General features: G+C 52.1%; 3 protein-coding genes across 3 annotated transcripts; all 3 read left to right on the top strand.

Annotated features, from left to right (window-relative positions):
• Window positions 1-10,973: 10,973 nt before the first annotated feature.
• NCS57_00347000 (uncharacterized protein) lies at window positions 10,974-13,271 on the top strand (the record flags this gene model as incomplete). The annotated part of the gene is made up of 2 exons (XM_053053463.1): window positions 10,974-12,354; window positions 12,403-13,271. 2 exons carry the CDS (start codon window positions 10,974-10,976, stop codon window positions 13,269-13,271), a joined length of 2,250 nt encoding a protein of 749 aa, XP_052915623.1.
• A 1,822-nt stretch (window positions 13,272-15,093) lies between these two features.
• NCS57_00346900 (uncharacterized protein) lies at window positions 15,094-15,533 on the top strand (the record flags this gene model as incomplete). The annotated part of the gene is made up of 2 exons (XM_053053462.1): window positions 15,094-15,255; window positions 15,324-15,533. The coding sequence occupies exons 1-2, from the start codon at window positions 15,154-15,156 to the stop codon at window positions 15,531-15,533; spliced, it is 312 nt and encodes a 103-aa protein (XP_052915622.1). The 5' UTR covers window positions 15,094-15,153.
• A 1,596-nt stretch (window positions 15,534-17,129) lies between these two features.
• NCS57_00346800 (uncharacterized protein) lies at window positions 17,130-20,082 on the top strand (the record flags this gene model as incomplete). Its single annotated transcript, XM_053053461.1, has 6 exons — window positions 17,130-17,293; window positions 17,349-17,666; window positions 17,713-17,758; window positions 18,168-18,764; window positions 18,825-18,978; window positions 19,034-20,082. 6 exons carry the CDS (start codon window positions 17,130-17,132, stop codon window positions 20,080-20,082), a joined length of 2,328 nt encoding a protein of 775 aa, XP_052915621.1.
• Between the last annotated feature and the right edge of the window lie 6,121 nt (window positions 20,083-26,203).

The following is a 26,203-nucleotide window of genomic DNA, read 5'->3' as shown; positions in this document are numbered from 1 at the left end:
GCCGGAACGAGGAGCCATTCATGAGGGAGCTCCTGATTGGAGTGTCGTCTCCTGGTGATAGTATCACCATCCAGCTCCAGGCTGGGAGTGGGAGATATTACGTGAGCAGGTGCCCTTACAAGATCAAAGACCTGATCAAAGATCAAGGGCTAGACAGTCCTTTTTGCACAAGAGATAGGCAGCCGGGCCTGCCATGCAAAGGCACTAGCACAGTACAGATGGAAACTCACAAGCTCTTGGAACTATTGCAAACAATGTATTAATAGAGAAGATTGGGTCGTACAATCACAATTAGCTTAACGCTACCACTCTCCCTCAAGCCAGACAACTATCTAGAAATGACATCAGAGCCAGCCTGAGTCGTGTGGAGATCGGCCTGGATTGAAGAGCCCGATGTGACTTCAGAGGCGGACGAGAACGAAAGGTCTTCCGAGGAGGTTTCTTGGTCGACCACTCGACGTCTATCGACGACTGCTGTGGCAGAGCGGTTGATACAGAACTCGCAGTGGTACTTGTGTTGCTACTGCTTGGAGTATCGGATAGGTCAGTGGAAGAGGTGCCGTGGAGACTGGGTGTCCGCGAGGGAGGAGAGACACATGACGTGAGCTCATCGAGCTGGGATGTTGTTTCTGGCGTGCCAGATCTCTCCTTGTCAAAATCCTCAGGACCGAGGAACTCGCCCACTGGGATGGAGGCTTTGGCGAACTCCCGGATAAGGCCGACGTGAGACTCGTATCCGCCGATACGGCCGTCTTCGGACTTGATGACAAGAGCAACTTGGCCACCGTAGAAGCGAAAAAAAGTGTGGGCTTTCTTGGAGAGGCCCTTTTTGCGGTTTCTCATGCCCGCTCCAGGATTCCGGTTTTGCTCAGAACGACGTCGACGAGACGTCTTTGTGAGCGTTACCTGACTCGGACCGGTGGTTGGCGCCATGATGACCGAGACTGCTTGCTTTGGCCGAGAATTGGCGCTGGTCACTGTCTTAAATAAAACAGGTACACGAGGAGATCGATGCGCTCCTCCTTCGTCCTCATGTAGTAGGCGCCCTGTAAGCGCTTTCGCCGGCCCCACACTTCCGTGACCCCGGAAGCCAATGGTCCGGGAACCCAGGCGGAGGCGCCGCGTTGCCGCCGAGATTTGCCCCACTGGCCTCCGGGCGCCAAACCGACGTCAGCCAGGCCACTTCGCGCCTGGTGAAACCTGATCGAAAATAAAGCATGCTTATTTTAAGAACCTTCGAGTTTTCCTCCTTCTATACATAGAGATCGAGGGGCCTGATAATCCAGACTTGTATGTCACGCCCAAGCCTTTGGCTCTTCAGCATCATGGAGAGTACATTCTGGTACCTGATTGCCTTTGCAAGCATATTTCTTCTATCTTTGCTTTTGTGGCTCTTGAGTGCCATATCGCCGAATCTACATAGCGGCTTTTTGCGACATATAGCATACCCTCTCCTTATTCAACGTCGCCGCTTGTGGGACAGCGTCACGCGCCTTGAAGCCATCCTTATCGCTGTCTTTCTCATCGGTAACTTGCTTATTATATTTGCTCCATTCAAAGATATTGATTGGAGGCAAGTGGAAAGAAGAGCTGCCTTTGCGGCCGGGGTTAACGCGGTTCCTCTTTGTCTCGGCGGGAGAATGGGCCCCATCGTCCAGGCCTTGAACATCCACCGGAGCTCTTACTTGCTTTTCCACCATTGGGTTGGAAGGGTCGCTGTCATAGAAGCTGTTTCCCACGCAGTGATAGTCATCTTACGGCGTCCAACTCCCGGACCTCTGGTCACCTCAGGTTGGGTAGTAAGTGAGCTTGTGTCGACCCTGGGGAAGGGCGGCTAACCTACAAACAGGCTTTTGGTGGTTTCCTTGGAGCCTGCCTCTTTTCCTTCTGGTTCTCTAGGCTACTCCTAGGGCGCTGGTTTCTACTCAGCCACAGGGCAGTCACATTAACAGGTGTCTCGGCACTGTTCTGGCATGCGCTTCGAGTTTCCAAACTCAGGGCCCAGGCGTTGGTTGGCCTCTGCTGCGTCATGTGGCTGGTCTCGACATTCTTGAGGCTCCACAAACTTATCTTCTATAGGCTTTCTGGCGAGGTTACGGAGAAACTGGAAGGTCGAAACGCCACCAAGATTGAGGTTTCTCTGAAGTATCCGATCCGCGTGCCAGCAGGAAGTTACTTCAACGTTTTTTTCCCTGGTCGTCTAGCACCATACAACCTGCTCTACAGCTTTCCTGCAGTAGCTTTCTGGCATCCACCTGATGAGGATAATCACTCTGGCAAGGTTTCCAACGTCAGCTTTCTATTATCGCATCGCAGTTCGCACATGTCGGCTCTTGCTAAGCTTGAGAAAGGTCAGCGGATCCTTCTTGATGGACCTTTAGGACAGGATCTAGCCCTCAGCTCCTATGAGAACGTCATCCTTCTAGCTAAAGGAATAGGAATTGCGGGGGTACTTCCGATGGCCCTGGAGCTCGCAGAAAGACACCGGCATGACACTCGAATCAAGTCCAAGATAGATGAGCTCCTAAGCCAGCAGCAGAGGCTCAGGATACAACAACAAGAAGCAAGTCCAGAGACACAAAGCATGTTGTCTGGGAGAATAGACGAGCTTGTCAGGGAAAGAAACGCATTGTTACAGAAACCACTCTTTCGGGGTGCCATAAAACAGATCGAGGTTTTTTGGTACCTAGAAAACAACTCCCAGATGGACTGGGTTGCAGACGAGTTGAGAGATTTACAGAAACTGGACCCCGTGAGCGTAAGTAGAAGAACGGATCTGTGAGATACGAGTTCTAATATAATACAGAACTACATCATCGTGTGGTGCGGTTACCCTTGTCCAAGAATGGGGGAGCCCCCCTTTAGACTAACATCGAGGCATTGGATGTGTCTTGAACCAGCGGTCGGTCGCAAACCATTCGATGAGCTATTTATTTCCAAGATCAAGGAGGAGCGCAAAAGGCTTCAAGGACGCATGCTTGTCTCAAGTAAGACCACTACTCTAGCACTAACGGCACTCTACTGACTTTCCGCGGCCTGTGGCGATCCTTCCTTCACAGCAAAGGTGCGAAAAGGGGCTATGGATAGCATCGGGGATATGGGAGTTACCTTCGTTGAGACAGAGTACCGTCCGTATAGTGTAGATGCCTTGCCGACTTCTGAGACAGTTTTACATGATAATCTCAGGGAGCGGGCAAAACAGCTCAGGAAACAAAAGTCCCAGGATCTAGAGATGCGAAATCTCACAGCAAGAAGCTCTTACGGAAGCTCGTACTCGGTTCAATTAGATTAAACCATACAAGTCTCTATGTACTATTCTTAGACTGAACCAATATTAAATAGCCTGTCTATTGCACAGTTATCAATTTGGTAGGAGAGTGTGTTACCAGCTCTTCAGATAATAAACTAGTAATAAACATAACGCTTAAGTCTATAACTCTGCTTCTCTTGCTGGGTTGCCTTGATCTATATTTAGGTATGTGATGTAGTTAAATAACTGGACTTAAATATAATCTCTGCTTAAATATAAGATATATGGTTTCTTATGGCTTAATATTAATATAGTACAATACTATACAGTAGAGGAGGAGAAATATTAGTTTAAGATGACTCAAAATAAGAGGTCTAGCTATATACTTAAGAAACCCAGTGACGAAGTGCCCCGATCCAGCAACCATTCATCCAAGAACCCGTTCCTTCCTCGCAGCCGATAACTACCATGTCTCACCAAATCGCCTTCAACGGAAAGGTCCACCCGGACAAAAACAGATCGCAGCTTGAGAGCTTCTTCAAAAAGCACAAGATCGCTTCTCTCATCGACCAGAGCAAAATATCTGAAGACACCACATTCGACTATTTGGTCTCCGCCGGTGAGGACAAGGACGCTCAGACGAGAATATATCAGCATGCTATTGGAAAAGGATTCCCCATTCTCAATGAAGAGTGGATGAAGGAAGTTGTTGAAGCCAAAGCATGGGTTCAGCCGCTTCCGCATCATTTTATCAGTCAAGGTGCGGGATGGAACCCCACTCCGGCTCCAGCTCCTCCAGCTCCGGCTCCAGTTCCAGCTCCTCCGGCTCCAGCTCCTCCAGCTCCGGCTCCAGTTCCAGCTCCTCCGGCTCCAGCTCCTCCAGCTCCGGCTCCAGCTCCAGCTCCTCCGGCTCCAGCTCCTCCAGCTCCGGCTCCAGTTCCAGCTCCTCCGGCTCCAGCTCCTCCAGCTCCGGCTCCAGTTCCAGCTCCTCCGGCTCCAGCTCCAGCTCCTCCAGCTCCAGCTCCTCCAGCTCCAGCTCCTCCAGCTCCAGCTCCTCCGGCTCCAGCTCCAGCTCCAGCTCCTCCAGCTCCAGCTCCTCCAGCTCCAGCTCCTCCAGCTCCAGCTCCAGCTCCAGCTCCACCTGCACCCAGAGGTACGAGTGAAAAAACACCGGCGGTCCGATTCAAAATCGAGAATGTACATGGTAAGGAAGAACAAATAGATTCTACAAGAGAGCCACCGGATAACATTGTTTATAGATTCTATTGCTTCGGCTGCCAATAATGCCAGACTGAAGGCTGATGAGGCCGTCGCCGCCAGTAATGCAGCTGAAGATGCATACCGGAAGCATGATGCTAAATCCGTCTTTGACCAAACTGGAAAGGCCTTTACGGCCGTTGCTGCGGTGCAACAACAACAACAACTTTTGGACACTTACATCAAGGATTCCATCGACAACGTGGATGACGACCTTGTCCAAGCAGCTTCTAGAGCCGTTTCATCGGAGCTTGCTAGGGCGGTAGAGGCTTGTGGAAATGCCGATAAGCGCAAGACCATGGCTCAAGTCTTTCAAAATGAGCCTTATTGGGGTCCGCCAGTTATACCCGATGCCGAGACAAAACGGCAGGAAGCCATTGCGGATGCAAAGGCAGCAAGGGATGCTGCGAATCAGGCCATTACTAGAGCAGCCAAACTCAGACAAGACGCAGATGCATTGGCCGAGAAGGCTTACGCAATCCAAGAGGCCGCGAGGACTAAGGAGGGCTCTGAACAAGACGCTGAAATGCAAAGGTTTAGGGAGATGACGGTTGAGCTCCCCGAAGCTCTGCAGAATGCGAAAAAAGCGGAACAAGACGCCAAAGAGGCCGATGCTCTTGCAGTGGTCAGAGCCAATGATGCTGGGATACCATCTCAGGAGCTTCAGCAGAGAGAGCAAAGCCCCTGGGGAGATATTTTGGGAAGTTCTGAAAACCCGGGACATTCAAATCCCTTCGAGCTCATTCGAATGCCGAGAAGCCTCGTAGGGAGGCGGGCGCAAGGGACAATTGTATGCGCACTTCCTCGGGGACAACTTGTCGTTACGGTGCCGCATGGGACTCACTTCCAAGCCTACGTTCTTCCTTCGACATACTCTATAGAGAGGAAAGCATTCAAAGATCATGGTGGTTTACAACTCGAATATGAGGATGTGGAATCTTACGATGACGACGATACTACCCACCTTCACGACCTCGATCCAGTTCTTGTTGCTGTCCAGACAGCAAAGGCTTCGAAGAGGACTGTTTTAGTCATCTTGATTGCTAAGAGGGTCGGCTCTAATGGCCGCATGCTCCTCTACAATCTGTCGCGTCTCAAGGCAAAATTCCCAGCTTCAAAAGTCGCCGAGTATCTCAATGTGACCAGGTTGAAGCAAGATCAAGACCCTGTATGCCCTGTAACCCAAAAGGTAAAGGAGGAGGAGGATGACCGCAAAAAAGAGGAGGCATGGAAGATTAGAAATAATATGCCTTAGGAAGATAAGGCTATAAAGCCCCTTCAACCCTATCAGGCCCTTCAACTTTCATCAGTCTCTTAGGGTTTAGTCTCTTCAGTCTCTTTAGTCTCTTCAGTCTCTTTAGTCTCTTTCGTCTCTTCAGTCTCTTTAGTCTCTTTCGTCTCTTTCGTCTCTTCAGTCTTTTAAGCCTCTTCAGTCTCTTTGGGGAACGATTGTAATGCTATAGTATTGAACACATATATAGGCGTGCAATATATGAAATAATTATATGAGCGTCAGAGCTTGCTGAAAGCTTAGCTGCTTGCATTAGTTCAGTGTCGCAGTGGTAGAGTTTGCTAGATGCTATTGCCTCTACTGTAGTTATGTAAGCAAGGGGAATCGATCCCCTATAGCCATCACAAGAAGCCGGCAGCATGGCCGTCCTCGGAACGGTTTTGGAGCCCCAGCTCCGGTGGCTGGAGCGGTGAGGTGGATCAGTTGACCGGAGTTACATGTATGCATCGGCACCGAAACAGCCCGAAAGGGACTCCACGATTTAGTATGTCTATGTAACTAGCCTTCCTATCACATCACTCAAGACCCTCGCGCCACTCGTTTGCTTTTTTCTCCTGTGCTCGATCCTTCGCTTCGCTTCCTTTTCTGTGGGCCACTGCATGCTCCTCTGCCGCCACCGCTCGAGGTCAGATCAACAACGACTGCGCCCTCAGGGATCACGAAGCCGCCCTCAGGGACAGCACGCTCCTTTGTAGCATATACTATCGTGCCCCTGCACGACGGACACAAGATACGTTTGCGATCGGGAAGCTCAGGGAGACACAAGTGAAGCCACTCCTTGACTTCCGTGATGCGTATGCCGTTGTCGTAACCCAGCGGCCTTATCCCGAGTGCACATGCGATGCAGAAAGAGTGACCAGTGAGGGCAGAACCCCCATTCTCACAGGTAAAGTGAATTGTTGGCTTCTCCTCCAAGCATATAGGGCATAGGTCGTCGCAAAACTGCCTAAAGAGGCATTTGCCCCTGAGAGATTCGCTCAATGCGCAGCGGTGACAGCGAAGCTATTGTCATATATATCAGCACGACGAACTCGAGGATAGCGAGGGAAGCTCACAAAGGAGGATAGTTTGGTGCGGTATTTTGGCCCTGAATCAAGCGCACAATGACACTGACCGCACCTCGCGCCAGGTGGCGACAGCTGCTCGTTAGCCACTGACGATGACATGTCTTTCGACGCCCGTTTCTGGAAGGGAAGAAGCAGAGGAGGAATAAGAAGAGGTGGCGGGGGAGATGAGGTGAGAGAGATGAGATAGAAGAGAAGGAGAAAGAGACGAGGGAGGAAGAGGGAGGACGATGGCATTATATACTTATTCCCGTCAAGCCGTCCGGGAGAGTCCCCTGCGCCTCATGGCGAAGTTCCATGGACTGCATTTCAGCCGACCTCATTGGGGGCCAGGAGGCATCCGAGGAGTTGCAGTCAGCTTTCTTTGCGCCAACAGGGTGCTCTTATCTCAACAACTGTTCTGCCGGTCCGGCAGGACTGGCTCATGGGATGATGATGCCACGACTGCAGGTTCCAGACCAGGCATGGCGTGTCCATTGGCGCCGACAAGGCATCATCGGCCACTTTTTCATGTGTTACTAACGACAGTTAGGAGTATAAAGGATAGCCCCCGACCCTCATCTTCCCAGAGCACAACTTCCCCTTTTCATCACACTCCTTCGGTGTTTCTATCCTCCCGTGGAAGGATTCGTTCATCTCCACACAGTCAACAATGACGTTCGAATTTCTTCCAAGTGCAGTGGCAAGTACACCATCTGCATCCATAGGGCTCTACTGACCTCTCTTAGCGGGCTCTTGTCCTGGAACTCGGCCCAAAACATGTCGTGAGACTGGAGCTTCCCCCAAGACAAAGAGCTGCACCACGACAGATTGAGCGAGTTCGCCAATTCGAATCACGGACTTTTGGTGAGACACTTGATTGAAGCAGGCTACCTGATGGCTGACAAGGCATCCAGTTAAGCCGAACCATCCAACTTGCGCCTGAGTGTCGCGTGAACGTGCCAGAACGTCGTGATCGGGTTGAGATTCAAGTACTCCTAAAGAATTCGACAGACGACACCAAGAGACCATGGGAGACGGTCATGGGGGGCCCTTCTTCCAAGGTGTACCCGATCTGCCAACGCATTTACGATGGAGAGACAGCAGCGAGAGAGGCCATGGCCTGCTGCATCATGGGCGAGAAAACGAGTCTCTGGAGGGGCTGTAATCAGTGCGCGGAGCCTAGCTCTCTCTATCGGGCATGTTTTTCCTTGCGACCCAACAGCGCCTGCTCTAACTGCATCCTGCGAGGCCATCGAGCCTCGTGCACGGAAGTAGATGTGGGACGTTGAGGAGGCGAAGGAGGAGGGCAGTTCAGAAGAGGGGGAGGGGAGTGAGAAGGAATGGGAAGGGAGATCCAATTAGAAGCTCATCCCCGAGGGCGGCGTCTTTGTCGACCTGACCGTAAGCGATGTGGAAGTATCTGAGTGATGAATAGGCCTAGGAACTGCAGGTAGATTACCAATATAACGTATTGTAAGCTTCCCGCCAACAGTGTCGATACAATCAAGATCAAATGAATCGAGTCAACCCTTGCCTTGAGCCAAGATGCGAGTCCTGGCTTTTCATTGCCCAAGGAAGGCCGCTCCACCCCCAAGAGTTGTTAGGCCCGAACTGGGGATTTACATCTGCCCCTTTCTTAAGAGATGAGACATGGTTTTGATAGCTTGTTCCTCCGGCAGGTAGAGTGCAAACACAGTAGGTATCAGTCCATCTACGCCATGGGAGTTCACATCCACGCCGACTCGGATAAAACCATCGATCACGTCCACCAATCCGGATCATGCTGCAACGTGTAGGGGGTGGATGCCATGTTGAAGACTGCCGATGGCAAGCCAACAGTGACTGACACAGAAATCCCTGAGACAGCAGCACGTTTTTTTTCTATGCTCCAAGTTGAAGTTCAGAAACGAGGCGGGAAAAACAAGGTTGCCCAGTACCAGCCGATCCAGTTGTCTATCTCCATTGGGCTTCTTCCACAGACCTGGTCTCATGGACGGCTGGAGGCCGTCGCTCCCGTCCGAGCCCCCATCTGCAGGTTAGCCGTCTCGAGTAGCGCCGGCAAGGCATCTTGTGGCTCTGTCGTGTCTTTTTACAGATCAAGCATGTAGCCCTGAGACTGGCCAGCCTGTCCGTTGGCCTTGATGCCTTCATCCGGACCCAATCGCTTCACCTTGATGCCGTATCAAGCAACGCCATGTGATCCAGCAGCCTCTTTCTTACGCAACCGACCCCGTTGGTAGTCTCAATGCCACTATCTCTACCCAATCACTTCATCCCTGGGTCATGTCAAGTGGCAGCGGCAAGGCATTTTGTGACCGGCCTCGTTTTCTTCCACCCACACGATAGCCTACTCATTGGCCGTTGGCTCAACTGTCTCATCCTTTGGACCGAGTTGTCGGCCCTGATGTGGTCTCGTTTAGACAAGCTTGACCTCCGCATGTCCCTCTTACAGTTTGTGTCGGCGCCCTGTGCCTCGTATGTCGATACGTATTGGACCGGTGAACTGGTCTCAGATGATGGCCCCGCGGCCCCTACAGAGTCCCGGATCGGCCCCCTTTTTACAATTCGACCGGGAACTTGCTCGAAGCTACTCGGTGGCGGCGCATCCATCGGCAAGGCGTTCTATGGATGACCCCATGTGATTGATCTGCAGGACGTTGAATATATAAGGGAGTCTTCTGCCCCGTGAGTTCCACCCTTACTTCTCCCTACTTCTCCCTCGTCATTAACAACCCTCCATCTTCCACCACACTCAAGACGAACTCATCACTCACCACAATGTTTTCGATCCAACGCTTCCTCCCCTACGTGGGCCGTGGACAGACCGAGTTCGTTGTCGACTCAATCCAGGCTTCCATTGACGATTACAAACGCTACAGCAACGTGGTCGAGAAAAAGACCCTTCCCTTCAGCCTCTTACCCCTCGAGGACTTCCAGTCCTTCGGAAGCAAGATACTCTACCTGCCTCAGCATGAGACACGTCTCAACGTCACTCCGATGCATGATGCTGCTGCCCGCGGGAAGCAAGACGTCGTCGCTTTTCTGCTGAAGCTGTTGAAGTCTTGCAACGTCAACGACGAGCATCAAGACGCCTCCGCTCTCTCGCTCGCCCTATACAGTGAGAACTTTCACGTGGCTAAGCAGCTTATCAAGGGGGGAGCTCGACCAGGCTGCGGACTTCTCATCAACGGTCTTCACGCCGCGGCGAGACGTGGACTGAGGAATGAGATCGAGATCTTCGTCAAGTGCTATGGAGTCGATGTCGATGTCCAAGACAAAGACGGAGCGACGCCGGTCGTGCATGCTCTGCGGCTGCCGGAAGATCAGGCAAGGGAGACGATCCGTCTCCTGTTCGAGCTCGGAGCGATCCCAGACCTCGAGATCGGGAAATGGGCATGGACGTATTCTGACCTCGCCAGGGCTATGGGGAAGCGCACGCTCGCGGACGAGCTAGCAGACAGGGTGCTGGAGCCGGCAGATGAGGCGTCGGATGATGGTTCTATCTGCACGATGGCCATTTGAACGCGGACGGGGATGGATGGCCTCTCGTCCTCAAGACCGAGACTCTCCAAGGACAGCCCGAAGGAAGACAGGATCGTGGATTTGTCGAACGCTGGGTAGCAACAAGATAGGATGAATTATATATTTCTTATGGTACCGTATCCTGATATGTCTGGCTCAGAACGAGAGCATCGAGGTCGCTGACAACCAAAAGAGCCAACCAGTCCTGCGAGGGTAGGCTGCGCAGCCAGCCATGATGACGACCCTGGGTCATGTACCAAACACATGTCCCAGCTTAATACTTTGGCTTTACTATCGATGGTGTAGGAGATGCATTCTAGTTCCACACTTCAAGGTACTCGCCAGGTACGTTGGTTCGTGCAAGCACCACCACGCGATTGTGTAGTTGAAGCCGCGCCTAAACTACCCAATAATAATAGGCCCATCCGATCCAAGCTTGTCTCGGACTTAGCCGCACTTTTTCGCGACCTGACCATTATGTCATCAATCACGTGATCGAGCGCTTGGACACGTCCGTGAAGCTGACGGGCGGCTTCTATGAGCATCATCCTTGGATTCTTCTTCCTGAGACCAGTCGCTACACACTCGATATCCCCCACTCTTACCGATGACCGAAACTGAGGAGATCCTCCAGCTCCGGCAGCAGTTAGAGGAGGCAAGGGCACGAGAGGAGGAGGCAAGGGCACGAGAAGAGGCAGAGCGACGCAGGAACCAAAAAACAACACTGGAAGAATATCTGCACAACTGCCACTTCTGTCTCTACAAGAAACTTGAGCTCGCTGACAAATCCAAGTCATCAACGGGATTTACGAAGGTCGAGGGTAAATACTATCCCAAGTGGCTTCGTCCCTGGACCAGCTTCACGAACACCCAGCGACAACATCATTTCGAGGCGATCAGGACGGTCTGTGGGAACAGGCGGCTCTTCCATCAAGAGAGTACGACCAAAGATCTGGGGGCTACGATCCACCGTAAACGGGCAGGCAACGAGAATGCCGTCGATCACTTTGAGAAGCTTGCTGTGGAAGATCCTGTCTGGGAAATTCTGCGACCCCTCTGGGAGGAGGAGGAGATGCGCAATGAATATCGGTGCACGGAGCTACGATTTAGCAACAACATCCGGGATTTCACCCAACAGAGCGATGGCGATCCGGCCAGGGAGGAGGAGCTGAGCGAAGCAAGGCACGAGCGACGACGCCGGACCGGGCCGAACAAAAGAGTGGCGTCTGAGCAGAGAGTTAAACCAGCACCCACGAAACCTGATGGAGCTGGCGTCCGTACACGCCTGGGCGGGGATGAGAGCCTCGCGTTTGTCTACGACTACAAGGCAGCTCACAAAGTTGCGTCGGAGTATCTGAAGCCGGCAGTCGCGAATGAGAAGCTGTTTATGGAGGTCGTAGAAAGGGCCAACAGCAGTAGATCTCGGAGCGGTGCCGAGCTACGGGGGCAGGAGAAGGCGGAAGAGCAGATTGCCATGGCGCTGGCACAGGTCTTCGACTACATGGTGCGATATGGGGTTGCATATGGCTACATTCCTGCTGGCAAATCCCTGGTGTTCCTTCACATCGACCGATCCGACCCGCAGACGCTATATTGTCATCCATGCGTCCCGGACGAGGACGTGGGCGAATCATCCGACGGCGATTGGACCGACGATAAGGCGTCCTATACGGCAGTGGCTCAGCTAGCTAGCTTCTGCTTGTTAAGCCTCCGATCCGAAGCTCCCAGGGGATCTTCACTCGACGCCGCGTCGCGGGAGGCTGAGGCAACGCTGAGAAAATGGAGTGAGCCATACGACGGTGCGGCACGTCTTGTAGGGGCAGAGGATACGGACTCGCCCTCGGTGTCGTCATCACAAGCAACAGACGGCTCTGAGTTCATGTCTCACGCGGTCCCAGCCGGCCGACAGGTCGCGTTGCGGTCAAGGTCGTCCTGCAGGGCCGCGGTGGGCTTTCGTAAGGAGGACGAAGATAATGACGGGCCGGACGGTGATCTGTCCCGACCTCGAGCAGGGACAGACGCTAACAAACGGAAAGATCGCCCATGGAGCAGCAGCTCCGAAAACTGGGGGGGAGACGAAGCGGAAGAGGAAGCCGAGGTGTCCGAGTCGGCACCTACGAGACAATACTGCACGCAGGCCTGCCTGCTGGGCCTCAAAAGAGGTCAAAATCTCGACGACAATTGCCCCAACGTGCTCGCGCATCGTACCGCCAAAGGTGGCAGCCGCCACGCCATCGACGCCAATAAGTTTGCCAGCCTAGTGGAGGAGCAGCTCCGCCAGAATCCGTATCAAAATTGCGAGGCGTTGGACGGCTGGGGCAAGATAGGGGCGACGGGCGTGCTCTTCAAGCTGGAGCTGGCGCCGTACGGGTACACCTTTGTCGGCAAGGGAAGTCTACCTGGCCACTCCGGCCTCTTGGAGCACGAGAGCCGTATCTACACGCGGCTCGACAAGCTCCAAGGCGAGGTAGTACCAGTGCACTTTGGACTCGTGCGGCTCGACTGGGGTTACATTCTCCCTGGCGGGGCTAGGATCTTTCATATGATGCTGATGTCGTGGGGTGGGGAGACGGTTGACACGGTCACCGCGGGTGCTGGCGCTGTAGACCTGCTGGCGGAAGTGCGGCGTTCCTCACAGGACGTCTGGGACGAGGGCGTCGACCACGGCGACGAGCGCAACGCTAACCGGCTCTGGAACGACGAGCTCCGACGCGTCATGCTGATCGACTTCGACCACGCCACCCTTCTTCCACGCCCCAGACACAAGCAGCTTTCCAAGGTGTCCGGGAGCAAGAGGAAACGGCAAGGAGATCATGGGAACTACAACCGGAAACGTGGTTTCCAACCGGGTCGCAATAATTGCTACCGAGAGGTCCCCAATCAACTCCAACTCCATATTAGTTAAAGGCAACCAGTCATGTTACTTCGCCCCTTTGTAGAACAGTAGTAAACCACCTTGTATCCATATCAACCTGGCCACTCTAAGCACCCGCGCAAAGGTGAATAGCGAAGCCAAGTGACCGTTGAGCTTTCTGAAACAATGAGGGAGTTAAAACTTGCAAGGCCGCTGATCAGTACGAAGCTCAACTAGTTACAGGGACAAAAGTGTTGACGGTTAACAACTCGGAGGATAAGAGCGAGACATCATTTCATATAGTGGCTCGAGTTCCCTATGAAGAGTGCAGAACCAACCGATTATGAGACAGTGGCTTGCCACTAAAGGCAAGCAAGTAGCAAGATAATCCTACCCCCGGCAGGTGAGACATTACTCTGCAGGGTGATCCTCCTGCGGTCGGGGAGAGAGGCGGCGGCGTGTAAGTCACCAGACTTGCTTTTTCTGGAACGAGGAATAGACATATCCCAGTCACTGCTCGCTGCTTCTTGTCGCCCCGATCCTTCATTGCCGTTCTCCTCCTCCATTCTCAACATCTTTGACTATGGCTATAAAAGATGCCCACCTTCGACATGAACCTTACTATCACTTTGTTTTACTTTTACTCCAGTACATCATCCTTGAACACGAAGACAGCACCGAGCCTTGGACTCCGGAGACAGCCAAAAAATACAAAAGAGAGGCAGAGGGGGGCATTGTGAGCCTGACGACTAGGATATGGAGGCGCATGAAGAAAGACCGAAACGAAAAAGAGGTCTTACTCACCATCGACATTCTTCGCCAGGACTCTGTCCGTTTCTCTGAGCCAGTTAAAACCGAGAAGCGCTTCTCCATGCTTTGGCTTCAAGGCCCAGAGAGCCCCGCGACACCCACCGACACGAGGCTGAGTCAAGAACAGGAGGCTGCCATCATGGATTTAATCATCCGCTTGGCTGAGAGGCTTAGCAAGCGGAGAGTCTGGCCTGATTATAAGGGGATAAAAGTTACACAGAAGATGCTAGAGGAAGTTAAAGAGCAGGATGAACTTGAGCGAGAGGGAAAGCTTGATGAGAGAGAGGGAAAGCTTGATGAGAGAGAGAGAAAGCTTGATGAGAGGGAGAGAAAACTCGATGAGAGAGAAAGCTTAATGGGAGAATGAGCGATAGGAAGAGCTTGACGAAAAAGAGAGGGAGCTCCATGAGAGAGAAAGAAAGGAGATTGAGACAGAGTTAGTGCGCAATGGCAAGCAACTAGACCGTGCCAAAGCATTGCTTTCTCCTACCTTGGTACGTGTAGTGGCGTCGATGAACTTCCCAACATAGCTACTCCAAAATCACCTCGCTCTCATGTGGTCAAATTCTCGGTCAGCGCAAAACTCTTTCGCCCATGAAGCTGGGATACGCAGTGAACTACTTTCAGAACCTCCTCGGTTGAAGTCAACTGAGCCGTAAGCAGAGGCCGGGACCGAGTTCATTGGATCCACATTCGGATCCGCTCCCCGCTTCCGTGATCCACATCACGGCGCTGCACCTGATGGCTCCGGAATGTCGATAGAGGACTGTAGGACTCTATTCGTGTAATCATTCATTCAATCCATTTTTTTTTTTTTTTTTTTTTTTTTTTTTTTTTCCCCTTCTTATATCATTCACCCCTCTGAAGAACGGTGCCAGATACATGGTGCACCATAAAACCTCGACCAAAAAATGACAGGGCCAGTGTTCTTCAAGCCCGTCCGTCACATTGGAAAGGTCTCCACTTCACGCAGCCGAGTGGATTAAGAGGCGGAAGATCCTCGGCGGTATAGACCCTATGAACCCCTCATTTCAAGACAAGCCAGGCAACATGAGAAATCTTCTTACTTTCCCAGTCTAACAATCGAGAACGACACGACATTGTGTACGAGGGATCATTTGCCATGCCAGTCTTCGGCAAAAGGGACCCGGACGACAAAAGGCGCTTGTACGAGAGAATTCGCGGGCCTTCTAAGGAGGAAATCGAGGCTGCTGTGAGAGAGCATGTGCGTGATTTTTCCCTCAGCAGAGAAAGAGCTGAGAGGTAGGAGCAATGCTCACAAGCTGTCGACAGTTTAACCTCGAACAAGCGCAATACATTGAGACGCGAGAATCCGATCGGCAGGAGTCCATCCAAACTCCATGCGTGGTCTTTCTGATCATTGGAAAATTCGATGTTGGAGGGGAAACATGCGACGATGTATACAAGGGTTATACAATTACCAACGAGAGCACCATCGAGCTCTTAGCCCATTCTGCCATTGTTGTCATGCCGCTGAAGTAAAAGGCGAGTTCGCGATTGGTCGACCATACCTGACGCCGGCGAGGATAACACAGGGGGTTATTCTCATGAGAGCTACTCATGTATTTTAGCATCCCACCACGGTTCAACCTCAACCTCGGAATCTATTCCCCGACTCTGCCACAAGGGGTCGTCGTCGAATGATAGGACATCGACCGTCTGTTGGGAGCTACTCTCTGTTGGCACAGAAATGTCCAACATCATGCCACGGGCAAGCCAATGTGGGTCGTTAAAAAAGTCCGGCCAGGTTGCAGGTAGACTATTGGGATGCAAGTCGGGCTCGGTAGGGTCGGTTTGTTCGGTATGGAGTTGGTCTTGTCGGTCGAGAAGAACATCTTCTGCCATGATCGCTGTAGTGGGAGGCGTTGGCGCAGGGTTCGATGGTCTCGGCGGCTCAGGTCTTCTGGGGCTAGGAGTGCGGTTCGAGGCCGGTTTCCGACGCTTCCTTGCCGGTTCTTTCGGTTGTGCAAAACGAAAACGGCGGAAGTCTCCCTCGTCCTCCTCGGGTTGGGCTACCTCATCTTGCAGTCTGTCGCTCTTGATCGCTCTTTCGATGAGGTTGTGTCGAGAAGGGTCGGCTGTGATGAATTGGGGAGTTCCACTGATCAAGGCATGGAAGGATTCCTCCCTCAAATCATGGATTTGACCAGGCATTAGAGAAACATAACAGAGGTACTTTGAGCACCCATCCAATGATCCAAGTACCCCTCGTCGATAGTTGGTCTCATTATTCGAGCTTTGGGAGACGAATGCGGTCATGGCAGTGAAGTACTTGCGGCGACGATGGCGCTTGCCGCGGTCGGCGAGCCCTTTCTCAAGACCATGAAGGGTTATAGAAAAAGCATTGAGAATGTCTCTTTGTTGCTCTAGGACAGTAATGGCGATTTCCAGCTGTGGAAGGCCATCTTCAGCGATGAAATTAAGCTGTGCTGCCTCCAGCATGGTTATGGCGACCGTGTTCAGGTTGGAGGCATGAAAGTTGCCTTCGCGATTGTGGTAAGAGCGTTCGTCGGGGAGACGGAAAACGAACGCATTGCCTATTATGGTAAGAGCGTTCGCCGAAGAGACGGAAAACGAACGCATTGCCTATTATGGTAAGAGCGTTCGCCGAGGAGACGGAAAACGAACGCGCTTCCTATTATGGCAAGAGCGTTCGCCGAAGAGACGGAAAACGAACGCATAGCCTATTATGGTAAGATCGCTCGCCTAAGAGGAGAAAAGCGAGCGGCCTGTTCCTTGTGACGTGGTGCATAGGTGGGCCGGCGTGCCACCAAGGACGATGCGTTGACAACCGAACTACTAACAAGCATCAGGGTGAGGGGTGGTGTTTTCCCACACTGGACCGCTTCCGTGGAAGGATGTGCTGCTGAAGGGGTGTTTAAACACCCCTATCAAAACCCACTCATTGGCCAGCCACAGTCTTCTTGTTTGAATTAGGAAACCCAAGGCAGGCGTAGCCATGCAAAGATCATCATGCAGGAATTTAACCCTGGCCAGGCCTGCTGTAGTTGCCTTATTTACGCTCGGTCGCATCTGCCTCCTGCGGTTTCATGCAACTCCAACCAGCATTCAACCACCATGGCTGTATGTGAACAGAGCGGTGAATCAAGACTCTTTGCGGAGCCTGATGAGTTTGGCCTAAGCTCTGGCGAACCACCAGAGGGGCTGTATTCCGGTACGTTCTTTTCCTCAAAGAACTACCCTTTACCGTTGACCGATGGTGAGGTCGGCATAATTTGCAAGTAAGTGGATCTAGAAAATGGATGTCTGCAGCAAGATCTAACTCCTGAGCCAAAGGTCACAGCCGCCCTCCGTCGTACTACACTATGCAACCCTAGATATCAACGAGGCTACTTCCAAGTCCTCACTACCCGCAACGATGGACGTCATTCAAGATCAAGAGGGGTGGGAAGCCCAGACAATAGAATCTTTTGACAAGAGGGGATACGCTGTCAGCAGCAGACGCTGTCTCGAAGCAACTCCATATTCAAGAGTTTGGTACGGACTAGACACCCTGACGCTCATGTACCGCCCAGAAAACATGGATAGTTCTCAAGATGCGTTCTATATAAGAGAAGAGCTAGTGGGGGCAGGGTTAACGCCAGAACTTTGCAGGTAAGCTATCGCGATCGTTCTTGTTCGTCATCACTAACACTCGCAGCCGGCAGATTACTTTTAAACCCAAGGCTCTCAAAGAGACAGCATCAGTACGCCGAAAACGCCGACTATCCGACGCGTTCCCGATCAATGACAGTGCTGTCAGGGACAAACGCATTCGATCGGATGCCCAGAGAGCTCGTGTACAGTCATGCAGGACTAAGACTACTGGGGATGCGACAAGGAGCTTGACATGTGTGAGGCCCGTGACCTGATGTCCTAAGGAACGGCAATGGCGATATATCAGAGTTGCACTCTCCAGCCAGAAGAGTCCAGGGCGTTATCTTAGATCCACTATGCATTTGAACTTGGAATACTTTTTGGCAACGGGATTGGTCGACGTGAATGTAGGCGCCTTGCAAGGTCTCACTTCCTTGTTCCCAGGATGAGGCTCGGGGCTGAAAAGCGCCCCAATTGTGCGGCACTGGTCTCTACGTGCAGCCTCTGACAGCTTAAAAGGTCGTCAGATCACCGTCTCTACATATCGTTGTGAGCTATTTACCCATCTCGCTCGATATCCTCTTCGCCCATATGGATTCATTCTCCATGGCCAGCTGGCCGCCTTTCCTACAGGCCATATATGCCAATTCCTCTTCTGTCAACTCCACGACATCGTTCCCAGATGGCATGATAGATATCTTCCTCGCCTCCACTGCCTCGGCGTCGCCTCTGCTCCAGTTCTTCATCTTCGTCTACCGCCGCATTGGCGAGCAGCTCGGTCTGGACCCTTCTGTGCTGCTAACCATTTGCGGTGTCCTGTGGGCTATTCATAAGCTATACACACAACTCTTGAATATGATTGGGAATATTATAAACAAGTATTGGAGATGCACAGTGACCATCCCTAAGAGAGATCCGATTTATGATCACATGATGCAGTTTCTGGCTGGAAAGTTGACCACGAATAGCCGACATCTTGCTGTTAAGACTTTGTGGAAGAGCGTCTGGGAGAAGGGCGAGAATGACGACGTGGCGAAATGTGCAGCAGTCACTATCGCCTCCGATGGAAATATCCCCCTCAAGCTTCACAACTTTGCTGACGAGGCTGCTCGAAGCGTGAGTGAACACCTTTTTCTACACTTCTTTGAGAGCTATTACAATACTAAAGGACTACAGAAACCTCGCTACATTCCTTCCATAGGAACCACCGTATTCTATCACAACGGAGTCTGCTTCACGTTTCTCCGCCAGAAAGAGGCGATGACGACAGGCGGCATACCCAGCGTCAATGCTGAGGAGCTCAAAATCAGCTGCCTTGGCAGATCAAATGGTGAGCCACTAGCAAAAGCGTTTCTTCCCTTTCGAGGACTAACCCCTGAGTATAGAACCTATTAAGGGGCTGCTCGCAGACGCCAAGTTAGCTTACTACAAAGAGACCGAGAACAAGACGACGATCTTCCGGCCCCAAATGAAGGCTGACCGCCCGGAGGGATCCCGGATGTGGCAGGTGGTTTCACGACGCCCGATTCGGCCCATGAAAACTGTCGTCCTCGAACAGGCAGAGAAGCACAAGGTTCTTAAGGATATGAACGACTACCTGGACCCCGAAGCTTACAAGTGGTACGCCAGCCGCGGCGTTCCTCTTCGGCGAGGATACCTTTTCCACGGCCCTCCAGGAACAGGGAAAAGCAGCTTCTCTTTTGCTCTGGCTGGCATCTTTGGAATCGATATTTATGTTATCAGTCTGCAAGATCCTACTCTGAATGAGGAGAGTCTGGTCTTTCTGTTGACCAACCTGCCACGGCGCTGTATTGTGCTCCTGGAGGATATTGACACGGCGGGACTTCGTCGACCTGACGATCCTGTGCTAGAGAATGAGTCTGAAGACGGCATTGTGGGCGTGACCGAGGAAAAAAGACACCGAAGCAAAAAGAGATCTTCCCCAATCACTGCCCATGATATATTTCCTCAAGGGATCTCGCTCTCTGCTCTTCTCAACGCTATCGATGGTGTCGCCTCGCATGAGGGCCGCGTCCTCATCATGACGACGAACAAGCCTGAGGCCCTCGATGAGGCCCTCGTCCGGCCAGGCCGCATTGACATGCAGGTCGCCTTCAAGCGCGCATCGCGCAAGCAGGCGACGGAGCTGTTCGGCCGAATGTACGATGGTTCCCAGCCCAAACCCGAGCAGGCAGAGACCGCAGAGGGCGAGACCGAACACATCGTGGCCGTTGACAGGGCAGAGGAGCTTAGCTCGCTATCTGAGGAGTTTGGAAAGTTAATCCCCGAGGAGGTGTTTTCGCCGGCGGAGATCCAAGAGTTCCTGCTCAAGAGGAAGGATGACCCTCTCAAGGCCTTGGCTGATGTTGCGCATTGGATCGAGGCCTCTGTGCAGCAGAAGGAGTCCAAGTCTAGGGTCACAACCGTGCAGTAGACTGCGATCTAGCAGTGCTCACAATGGGAATGTCACGTTATAGATAGCATCGGGCGAGACCATCGTTACGTTACTGTTTTCCTTTGCAGCGACGCCTACAGCTTCTCCCGTCAGCGGTTTGATGCATGACTGGTTACGAGCTCAGGTAGAGACTACCTATAGCTCCTCCATCCAGTGCCAGGGTTCTTCTGTCAACGCGAGCCTACCCTAGCAATGCCGCTGATCAGTACGAAGCTCAACCAGTTACAATAGGGACAAAAGTGTTGACGGTTAACAACTCGGAGGATAAGTGCGAGACATCATTTCATAATGGCTAGAGTTCCCTGTCTAAGGATGTGAAATGGGCCACGGAAGCGGGGACCGGAGCCGGATCTGGGCCCTGTTGGACTCGGTCCCACCTTCCGCGCCGTGTGGCTCCGTATCACAGTCTTTGCAGGGATCTACTTCCGCAGCCACCACGGGGACAAAAAAAAAAAAAAAAAACGAAAAAAACCGAGTCGGATGGTTGTTATCTTATCTACCCTGCTGTGTTATTTCTGCGTAGCACCAGAGTCGGATGCACTCATGTTTCTCGGCGGATCGCATGTGCAGAACTACACAACACCTATACCATGACACCTTTCCTCGCGATAGGCTATAACCCCCCTGGCTCCTGCCTGTACCGTCTGCGTACCCTTCGCCTAACGCATTGGTTCGACTGCATTGCCAAGCCACCCAGAAACTCGGCCGCCTTGATGACTTGGCCCGAATGCTCCACGACCGAAGCTGCCTCAGTAAAGCGCTTGCCCGTGGCGGCTCCTCATATTGGTTTGGATTAGGCGCGGCCTGAACCTTCATTGTTTTGCAAGAAAAGGGATTCGAAGGTCGTTCTGAGCAAGAAAGCGCCCTCTTTCAGGTCAGACTGAGGCGGTGTCCGTGCCGTGGCGCAGAATGGTTCTCCCAAGCCCTAAGAACCTCTAAACACGAATTAATAACAAATAAGATGATTGATTTGGGAGACAGGAGACGGCTAGCTGAAATGGTTACCGTTAACCCAAAGTTTGTAGAAATTTAGATTACAGCAATATAGGCAGATACTAGATATGAGCAATTCAGAAACTATGCCGGTCATCTCACAAGAGGTCAGCGCATCACGGAGGAGTACTTAGTGGAGCAACGATGCCCATTTTCTCGGGGCCTTGGCTCTCGGGGCCCATACGCGCCCTGTTATAATCCGAAATGACCAACGTCCCAAGACCGCCGATGTCCCAATTCCATTGAAGATCTAAAAAAAAAAAAAAAAAAAAAAAAAAAAAAAGAAAGAAAGAAAGAAAGAAAGAAAGAAAACACGTTCAAGTCCCGTGCGATTGAGGCCTTAGGGTACGCAACGTAGCGGTTTGTGCGACCGATTGAACAGCGCGGCAGCGCTCTTTCAAGTGTTTAATAAAGACCCCAAGTCGAGCGCTATCTTTTAAGCAAAAAGGGCATCGAAAGTCGCCTTGAGGGTTGAGGAAATCCTTTGGCTGAGGATCACGGCCGGTCGATCGGGTCATTCGTCTGAGCTCATCCAGGAGCGGTGGTGGAAATTTAGAGAGCCACGCATCAGTTGCACCGGACGGAGTCTGCCACACCGGAAGATTTGGATTGAAGGTCATCGTAGCCGTTGAGGTTTGCAAGCCCCCGGCGCGTGACTGAAGTTGTGGGTTGGCTGTCGTACCAATCCAGTGACCGGAGCTGTCGACTGAGGAGACAGAAGCTCCATTTGGCCAATGATAGCCCTGTCCAGCTGGCGGAGTAAGTTCCCCGAGGGGCCGAATGGGAGGCAATTGTCCGTAGGACGTCGGCTGCTGGTCCATCCTGAAACTCTGCTGAGGAACAAACATATGATGCGCTGAGTTTGCGCTCTGCGGATGGGGGTTGGCATTGACCCGAAATACACCCTCAGGTTGTGATGTCTGCCTGACTGTTTCGGCGGAAGTTGGTTTTGTACGGATACCTGGTACGTCCTGAGAGATTGCTGGCTCCTGTTGTCTCACAAGAGATAGAACCTGTGAGCTATGGACCTGATTCGGCGGAGCACCCCCAGTCCCAGAGGTGGTTTGATTGATTATACCCCACGCCATTTGGGCTACTCTGGCTGCCTCTTGTTCGCTTGGCGATGTTTCTTGTGTAGATTGTGATACCCGTCCATCTGGGCCTGCCATGGATGCACCAGGCTCTTCATCAACGCCGCTGGCTGAACATGTAGCGACACCGCGGCTCCGGTCATTGGGAGATTGATCTGGATGTCCCTGGAGAGCCGAGGTGTCGCTGTTCGTTTGCGGCGCATGCTGAAAAGCCTGCTCGCCGATGGGGGCAGTTTCAACGAGTGGTGTAATCATCGGCGTCGCGGTCGTGCCGGGTTGAGAGTTCTCCGGTGCCTCCTGGTTCCAGGAAGTCGATGAAGAAGGAGATCCGGAGTCTTGAGCTTGTTCTTCTGCTTCGCGACAGTAAAGGTCTCATCAGCAATGTTCGTATCAAACCTGACGTTGATTCCCGTTGTGAGCACTCACTCGCTGGGTCGGCAGGGAAGGATTCTCTGGTTCTAGTTTCGGAAGCGATCTTCTGTCCTCCCGCGCTTTCCCGAGCTTCTAGATAATTTAGAACCTGTTGACTGTGTTCGATAAGGTTCTTCGCAGACGGGTCGTAAATCTGCAGGTCACTGGCACTGACCCATGCAACAGAGCTCTTGCTAGGGAAAGGTGAACCGTCGAAGAACATGACCGGGAATTTGCGCATCGAAACCCGGGGCCCGTTGTCTTCATATCCTTCCTTCCATGAAAAGGTTTTGCTCTGGCAATCATAAGCATAACACTGTGGCAGATCCTCAAGTAACCCTAAGCCTTCGATCGAGTAGGGTATGCCAACGTCATGCAGATTTTGCATAGGAAGGAGGAGTGCTGCGAGCCACTGCTTTGACAGATTCCAGTACACGCGATATACTTGCCCATATTCCGGATCAACAGCTGCCTGAGGCGTTCCGTGTTGTCGTCGATAACCACGTGTACGTCCTCTGTTCTTAGAAGGGACAATCTCCTTACTCACTTGAATGCTCGCAGCAGTGGGATGTGCATAACCATTTTTGAACGCCTCTCGGACAGCAACGTTATTTTTCTCGGCCAAGCTCTCGTCGCACCCCAAGACCTCAATTCCCAATAGCTCTAAAACTGTATTGTAATCACTTGACTTTTTGCCGTGCTTTTTGCTGCGTATATGGGCCGCCGCGCCGACAAGCGGGTTGTCTTTCAAGTTGAAATCGTGTTCCTCGCATCGAAGGATGTACCAACTACCCTGGTCCGGGGGCCATTGAACGATGACATGTTTAATAGGGGCATTTCCATTCTGGAAGACTTCCTCAAAGTGTATTGACCTCTTGACATTTTTGCGTTTCTGGGCCGTTGCGAGTTGGTGATGCTTCTGCTGGTCCAAGACATCCCAACCTCTTTTCCTTTTGCGTGTTTCCTGGCATTATCAGCAATTGAAGCAAGATATGTGAATGGAAGAGCTTTTCACGCTTACTGCATTTTGGGCTGTTTCAGATTGGTCGTCTGAATGTCCGGCTTGTGGACGCTGGCTCGTGTGCTGTGAATCGTTTGAATCATGATGGAAGTCGTTGCTGGTAGGTTTTCGCGACCTCTCGAAGTCGAACAAGCGCAGCACCGTGTTTATTGATTCGCCGAGTTTTTCGCAACAAGCCTTCACAACCGCGTCGACCTGACGCTCGTACTCCGTCTCTGCGTCTGTGAGGCCTGACCTGTAACTAAATTCGAGTCTTTCCAGTTCGCCGGCATAGTCTTGAATCTTAGTCTGTAACTGGGGACGCTCAGACAAATCCTTGGCTTGGAAAATGCGGTCCCATGCCGCGTCGAGATTGGCACGGACAGCCTTCACGTCGTCTTCGTGTTTTTGTGCTGGCGATTGTATACCTGCAAGTCTCTGCCCACACTGAGCCACATCTTGTTTGATCTGGTTGAAGACATGTAGTGATTTCGGAGCCGGCGTCTCGCACGAAGCTGTCATGGTCCAGGACTAAAATGGCGCGAAGGCGGGCAGGGCGAAGAATAGGTATGAGAGTTTCCAACTGGGCACAGCCTGAGCTGCAACTTTCGGGTTAAATGACTTACGGCTGGCCCGACAGTCTGGTAAGGCCTGCCATTCGTCACCGTCGCCTTCGTCAGGAACGTTGATCACAGTCCAAGGACAGCGGGTTGGTGACCCCGTGTGCTATCAATTTTTTACAAACCAGCAATAGGGACCAAGACCAACATTTACAAAAGTACAGTCCTAATGCACAGAGCCATGCAACTCACCCCTCTTCTGCCTCGTCACATCGAGATCACTGGATAATATGCAGACTTTTAGTGGCTTCGTATCGAATCCAGAGTGTTGGTCCCAGGATAATCATGCATGGCGAATCCTCGCCGGCGTATGACAAAGGATTTGATAAGCATCCCTTTCAGGGGTGTGTTTGTCAATCAAGAGGCTCAAGATTTTTAGAGTTCAGCCATTTTGAAAGATGGTGGTATCGGAGGGCAGATAATCTAACCTGGCTTATCCACATTCATTGAAGCATCCTTGCTGCCTTCCTTTGGTCACCAGCAGGAACGCAACTTTTGAAACACCAAGGGTAGCATTGCTTCTTCAAAAGGTTGTGGGGGATGCGAATGGTGCCTAGTTGCCTGACCCAATTCCTTCACGTTCAAGCGGTACAGTACTCCATAGTTCGATTGAGAACCCTGATTTACACTGTACTGGTTCTAAAAATATCCTCAAGTGGCTGCATCTTTGGTTCACAGAAGGGGAGGAACGTCGGGGCAGAACACAGGATCTGGCTGAAGCTGCAGGCCAGATTGGCGCAATTCTCCGATTGGCATTCCGGCGTAACGCCGATGGGTCACCATCTGAAGAGGTTTTGATGTCAGAGAGCAGGATGAAACAGCTGAGGGCGTGGTTTGGCGAATAAGCGGCAAGACTTGCCTAGGCAGGACGGGATTCTGGAATACACGCCAACCCCGAACAGTGGGATGACTCCTTGCCATACAAGGCCAGGTTTGTTAATGGTTAAGCGACGGTGGCCTAGGCAAGTTTTTGGCGGTGACATGTACATAGCCTTGAGCACCTGCCGAACTTGAAGTCCTTCTCCATCCCCATCACAGATAATCAAATGCTGAAGGGCCTATTTACTGGGCTTCCAGACAGGTGTGTCGTCTTGTTAGAGGACATTGATGCCGCGGGAGCCACATGCTCTAGGGACTCTGGCCCGGCCCTCATCTATTCGAAAAGGGTTGCACTTCTATCTCATTGGCTACCTGGGCGTCAAGGCGGTCGTTCTCTAACTTATCCAAGTCAAGATCGGTCATCATCTCTTCCTTGGTCCATTCCCTAGAGCCTGTTGGTGTTATACAACGCTTAGTCATTTGCTTCCAGTCGAGGCACCAGTCGTAGTCAGCTTGCTATATCGTAAAGGCAGACCCATTACCTTCCGATACTACTGTCTTGATACTGCCGCGAGGCTGCGCCCTATACCAAGCTTCTCTGGCTGCAGTATATCTCTGATAGATAGCCCAGAGCAGCGGAGTGTTTCCTAATCCGTCCACAACGTCTATATCCGCCCCAGCTTCAATCAACGACCGCACCACTGGAAGGTGGCCATGCATTGCAGCATAATGTATCGGTGTCATCCCATCCAAGCCCCTTGAGTTAATTTCTGCGTCGTCTCGTAGGAGATTGAACGATCGGAGCGTCAGGTAGCTCAACACGGAGCACATCTACCCCAGACCACACACGATCCATCGGCGGAGGGCTTCCTTTGAGCCGCCTCAGGAAGATATACCGTCTCTCACACACCCGTTTCCGTGTGGCTATATGGCGCACTGGAAGAATCCAACGGAGTGAGCCTGGGTCAAGGTTAGTATAAACCATTCTGCCAGAACGATTGCACTTACGCCGCATTACGGTGTGGGCAGGATGAGAGGTGATCGGGCTCACCTGTGGAAGTGCTGGTACTGAGGTGTTAAGGGACGAAGAGGGGGTCATAGCAGACCATTCTGAGAAGACGAAGCCATTTTTGATCAACCAGGAAGTTCAAGATGTCAATGCTTAG

This window comes from Fusarium keratoplasticum, chromosome 3 (assembly GCF_025433545.1).
Source record: "Fusarium keratoplasticum isolate Fu6.1 chromosome 3, whole genome shotgun sequence".
Lineage (NCBI taxonomy): Eukaryota > Fungi > Ascomycota > Sordariomycetes > Hypocreales > Nectriaceae > Fusarium > Fusarium keratoplasticum.
The sequence above is the reverse complement of the archived record's forward strand: the minus strand, read 5'-3'. Positions and strand labels throughout refer to the sequence as shown.